General features: G+C 38.3%; 1 protein-coding gene across 3 annotated transcripts in view; it reads left to right on the top strand.

Moving 5' to 3' along the window:
- The window catches only part of LOC150088697 (vacuolar protein sorting-associated protein 37C-like), a 104,700-nt gene that overhangs the window by 51,112 nt on the left and 47,588 nt on the right, over positions 1-6,000 (top strand). For all 3 annotated transcript variants that reach the window (XM_090370862.1, XM_090370861.1, XM_090370860.1), the window contains one exon: positions 4,011-4,182. In XM_090370862.1, the coding sequence (XP_090226988.1) occupies positions 4,011-4,182 (172 nt within the window). The remainder of the gene's footprint in view (positions 1-4,010; positions 4,183-6,000) is intronic.

Raw genomic sequence — 6,000 nt, 5'->3', positions numbered from 1 at the left:
TCTTTGTAGATATTCTCTGGGAAGCCTATTGCTGCTAAGCTCTTGGAGCCTCTTTGACACCATACCAGTGGTTGACTCGCTGATTGGGATGGTCATTACTTGTTGCGTATTCAGCATCTCTTTGGCTTCCTGTTTTAGGTCTGTGTTTTTCTTTTAGGTTTTCTGGAGGTTGCTGATCTCTCTCTCTCTCTCTCTCTCTCTCTCTCTCTCTCTCTCTCTCTCTCTCTCTCTCTCTCTCTCTCTCTCTCTCTCTCTCTCAGTGTAACTCGGGGAGTTTTTTTTTGGCTGGTGCAGCATAAGCCTCAGGCTTCCTTGCACCATATGACTAATAATAATAATGATATTGGGCACTGCTATGTAGTAGTAATGGAGGCGTGTGATGCAAGAAAGCAAGCATATGAGCTTATGTAGCATCAGCCAAAAAAAAACAATTTCACACATCCATTCCCTCTAAAAGTTTGTCCAGTTCCTCCTTGAATTTATTTAAGCTATCAACTTCCACAACAACAGATGGAAGTTTGTTCCAGCAATTAACCACCTGCTGGCTAAAGGCAAATTTCTGCAACTTGTTCTACAACTCTGTCTTTCCTCAATTTGAATTTATGCCCCATCAGAATTCAGCATGCTCAACCCATTCAAGACCTTATACACCTCAGTCAGATCACCTCGCAGGTGCCTAGTCTCCAGCCACTGCAATTTGCAGTGGCTGGAGACTAGTTCGCAACTTAAACCTTTCTTGGTAAGAGGATCCCCTCGTTCCCCTCACTAACCTTGTTGCCCATCTCTGTACATGCTCAAGCAACTCAATATCCTTCCTGAAATGAGGCCTCCAGACCTGTATGCAGTACTGACTGCACAATTACTTCCAGATCTTTTTCATTTTCTACACCCCTAAGCGTAGTACCGCACAGTTGGTATGTTTCTTTGGGATTACTTCTACCCATATCCAGTACTTTACATCTGTCAATGTCATTAAATTTCAGTTGCCACTTCTCAGCCCATCCGCCCAAATTTTCTAGATCCTGTTGCAGTAGCACCCTGCCATTACTGCCATTAGTAATGGCAGGGTGCTAATGCAAACAACCCTGCCAACCTTTGTATAATCTGCAAACTTCAACATTAAATCTAATATACCTTCATCAATATCATTGATAAATATACAAGACGACAGTGGGCCCAACACCAAACCCTAGGGACTCCACTAATAACTTTTGTCCACGAAGAGCAGTGTCCATTGATTACCACTCTCTGTCGTATCCCACTCAACAATCCCTTTATCCATTGTAGCAACTTACCCTTAATACCATACTGTTCCAATTTGTACAGTAGTTGTTGTTATTTGGTTTTTAGGAGCATTAGCAATTAACGCCATATTGCTCCGGGAATATGTGGTGGTCATTCCCTGACCTTTCCGTATTTGGTGTTGTTCAGTAGTCTTCCATGCACAACAGTATCAAAAGCTTTCTTGTAATCCAAGTATATGATATCAAAATTGTTTTTTGCATCAAGTTCCTTTGTGACCACATCGTAGTATCTAATCAAATTGGTCAGATAAGACTTTCCCTTAACAAACCCATGCTGTCTTGTCTAGATGATCCTGCAGTGCATCTTTAACCAGTGACTCCATTATTTTCCTCAGAACAGAAGTTAAACTAACTGGTCTGTAATTACTTGTGTCACCCGTAGATCCCGCTTTGTGAATTGGGGATACATTTTCACATCTTCAATCCATGGGGACTTCCCCTGAGTCCAAGAGTGCTCTCATAATTATGGCCAAGGTTTTGCTTACTTCCTTTGCCGCCTCTTTTAATATAACTGGATCGGTCTCGTCCACCCAGGTGCCTTTCTTATGTTTAACTTCAACAATTTCTCCTCCACTTTGCTCTCAGTTATTACAAAATCATTAAGCACCCTGTTACAGTTTGATAAACAACATTTTCCTCTCTTAATAACTCCTCATGTGTGAATGTAGATGCAAAATACTCATTCAGATTATTAGCTGTCTGAGCAGGATCATCAACAGTCGAACCATCAATATCAAGTTGACCAATCTGATTCAACCCATTCCTTCTAGAGTTTATTTAAGTAAAGAAGTCCGTGCTGTTTTTCTTAGCATCCTTTGCCAAAGATTTAAGGCGCCTCCGTAGCCAAGTGGGAAGGAGCAGCAGTGCGTAGCACACGCTTCTTGATTAGACCGGGGTTCGAGCCCGTCACCACCAAATACGGAGTATGTGGAAAGGTCAGGGAAATGACCACCGCATATCCCGGAGCAATATGGCCTTAGTTGCTAATGCTCCTAAAAACCAAATAACAACAACAACAACAGCCAAAGATTTCTCGTAATCTGCCTTCAATGAATGTCAGTCAGGTAGGTAGCCATTTCCTTCTTGTCAATGAGGGTTATGTTTGGTCTGTTGTGTGGGATCGTCTTGTTCGTTATTGTGACACAGTCCCAGTAGAGTTTGTGAGTAGGGGTCTCTAATATAGCCTGAGGTTCATACTTGTAATACAGTACACGTTCTTTGATCAACTGGTATTTTTGCACTAGCTTCTAATCTGTTATCCTGGAAGCCTGGTCATGTCTGGGTGATCACCCTGCATCCCACAGTGATGTGCAGGATTATTTCTGGAGCTAGGTGGCATTGTCAACGTGTGTTGTCTGTCATTCCATGGTCCTTAGAGAGGTATTTCCTGTAGTTTCTGTTGTTGATTACCTGGTCTTGGATGGTGAGCATGAATTCTTCGGTCTCGGGGAAGAGCCTCCTTCTGCTTGTGAGCCATGTGTTGGAAGCTATCTATGTAGTCTTGATGGAGGTCGTAGTGCCTGCCATGGAGTTCCTTTTTCACCCATCTTTCTGTGTTTGCTTCTTCTTTATAAATGGGGATCTCCTTGTTAAGGTTGAGCAGTGTGTGCCACTTGTTTATCTTACTTATGGTTTGGTTGATTTTTCTCTGTGTGTTTTCCTGGAGGTAATCACCTTCTTGTTATTCAATGAGGTCTGTCGAACTTCTCCTGCTTTCTTTATGGGCTATTTTCAGTCTCTCAATGATGGAATTCGGATGGTGCCAGCAGCTCTTGGTTATCATTATCCTGATTAATCTCATAATCTCCTCCTGTTCAGTGTTGGTCCAATCTGCGATCCTGAAGGAGTACGTTAGTTAGTACTGGGACTGCATAGACCTTTATGGCTTTGATCATATTTCTCAGTCAGGTGGGCTTTGAACTTCCTGTGTTCTAACTGTTAAACCTACATCATCCCCAGATATTTTAGTCTCACCCTCTGTTGTAGCCTCAATCTCTTCACTGGTCTTCAGCTGGTAGTTTTGGCCGACTGGATTTCTGTGATGCAGTCCATGGGTCATGCATTTGTCTCTAAGGCCAAATTACATCCTGTTGTCAGTGTTGAACTCGTCGGTAATCTGGAGTAGCTGCTGGTTTTTCCTCCCTGTTTTTATGGTATATCTGTACTTGCTGTTATTGAGCATGGTGGACAGTGGATTGAGTGCTAGATAGAACCATAGTGGGCTCAGGGCAACTCCTTGGAAGATTCCTCTTCTGATAGGAATTGGTCTGGTTTCACTGCTAGGAAGTGAGTCACTGTCTCTAACATCCAGTTGTAGGGCATGGATTTGAAGGCCTTGAAGTAGTTGACATATGCCATGTACATTTGTGGGTGGTACTTCTTTTGAGGCTTGCTCCATAACTGTCGCATCTAGGGTCAATTGCTCCTAGCCTCCTTTGCTCATCTGCTTACATCTCTTCTGCTGCTTGGCCATGACGTTCTGGCTCTCCAAATGATCTGATACCTTCTTAGTATGCAGCTGGTCAGGATCTTGTACATGGGAGGCAGGTGATAGATCTGTACTTCACCTGGTTTGTTGTGTCTTAATTTATTATTATTATTAAGTTAGTGTTTTTAAAGTCTTTTTACTTTTTATATAGAACTAATTTAACTCCTAGGTGTAACATGTGTACTACAGTTCTGCTCTCATTTCTTATTCTTTGTTAGGTAAAAAATCTTGAGGCAGAACGAGAAATGTTGCTAGTCACTAATAAAAGTTTGGCAGAATTCAATTTATCTCAAATGCCTTCCCTTGAAACTGCAAAACAGCAAGTACAAAATCTATATGATCAGGCTAGAATATTAAAACAGGAATTAGAAGAAAATAAATTAAAGTTGGGTATGTAGCCATTTGCTTACTTATTACATATTCATTTTATTTAAAAGTTTTAATTGGGCTCAGAATATATGTAACATAATATTGTAACTGCATAACATTACACTGAATGCTTGAATTTTAAAAGCTTCAATGATACAATGCAGTTGATAAATGATTGCTTTTGGAGATGGAGTGAATGTTGACATACATGATAGGTGGTGTACCTACTGAGCATCTGAAATGTCCATTACTTGTTACTGCTAAAAGCATTCACTTTTAGATTATTTATCTTTACTTAAGTAAAAATAAGTTTCTGATAAGTTGGAATGAGGGTTTACCATCTTAAAGATTGAAATAATGATAAAAATACTTTTATACCACATGAAAAGTAGGATTAAGAATTTTTATTGAGAATACCTTAATACACTTGCTTAATGACTATGCTACATTTCAAGACTACCGTCTCTTCTTCAGGCTTTGCAATTGTGGAAAGCTTACAGTTGCAGGAGATCCCCTTGAAGTCTGGCCTAGTTTTCAGTGGATCTCCTATAACTGTAAACTTTCCATGATCATAAGACCTGAAGATGAGATCTAGTTTCGTTATAAAAAAAAAAAAAAAAATCCTTGTCACCTGAATATGTAAATAATTTTCTCATTAAAAATTCTTAATCCTATTTTTCATGTGGTATAGGAGTGTGTAAAATTTTCTTTTTTAAAAAAAATTTGCCAGGACTGGCGTAACACAGTAAGCCTTGTAAAGCAGAACATAGAGGCACCAACATCTGAAGTGCTGAAATTCAAAATTTTTATTATAATAATATTTAAAAGTATTTCAGTTAAAGTCCATAAATAAAGATTTTAATTTCAATATGGAAACAAACTATTATTGAATTGTATAGCGAGCACCCCATGTTATTCACAGCTTAGGTGCGTGCGTAAATTATAACATATGTTGATATGCTCTGCACTGCACTCAACGCTGACCACAGCCAAACTTTGTCTGCGTTTTTCAATTTGTGTGGTGTTGACAAAGTAAATTCTTTTATTAAATAAATTATAATAATCTTTTAAATTATTTTGGTCACTATTAGTGCTGTCCTGTAGTTAAAATTGGTTTATGTACACAACAGAAAAGTCACTGAGGGATCAGATAGAGAATACAAAATGTAGAAATCATTTGTCTATCTCTTGTTTTATTATGGCGATAAAGTAAAATAAACTCAAAAATCAATTTTTTATGTTTGCTAAATTACTTCTTTCACACTGAAAATTACAAACTTATTTTTCAGTTTTTTTATGAAAACTCCAAACACGAAAGGTATCAAAACCTATAGTACTTAGTACTGTGCATGGGTTGAAAGAGAAGTGGGGGGACCGGAAACTTTACTCTAGAGACTAAACATGGGTTTCACCACTTAAAGCCTCCAAAAAGCAAAGTGGTGGTATTGCACCAGTTGATGAGAGTCATCTACTACCTATCAGTACATGATTTGTCTAAATTGCAAAATCCCATTATAATGAATTCAAAGGGACCAGGAAATTTTTTTCATAATACTGAAATTTCATTACTTCGAAATTAGAAAAAAAATTAAATTGTTAATTCTAGGTTATTAAACATATATAATGAATGCAGATTTTGATTATACATGTAGGAAAAATAAAAATTAGTTTATTTCAAATCAGTACATTGCATATTATACTTAAAATCTCTCCACTTTTGAGAATTGTTTATAAGGTAGGCATGAAATTTCTTTTCAACTTGTTCAATAATTTTTCTTTTTTATTAAGAATAAACTGCTTTTTTTCAATCAGTTTCACACGTTTTCACATATTCGCTGC

The sequence above is a fragment of the Mastigoproctus giganteus genome, chromosome 3, assembly GCF_048544385.1.
Source record: "Mastigoproctus giganteus isolate SK-2022 chromosome 3, ASM4854438v1, whole genome shotgun sequence".
NCBI classification, from domain to species: domain Eukaryota; kingdom Metazoa; phylum Arthropoda; class Arachnida; order Uropygi; family Thelyphonidae; genus Mastigoproctus; species Mastigoproctus giganteus.
The sequence above is the reverse complement of the archived record's forward strand: the minus strand, read 5'-3'. Positions and strand labels throughout refer to the sequence as shown.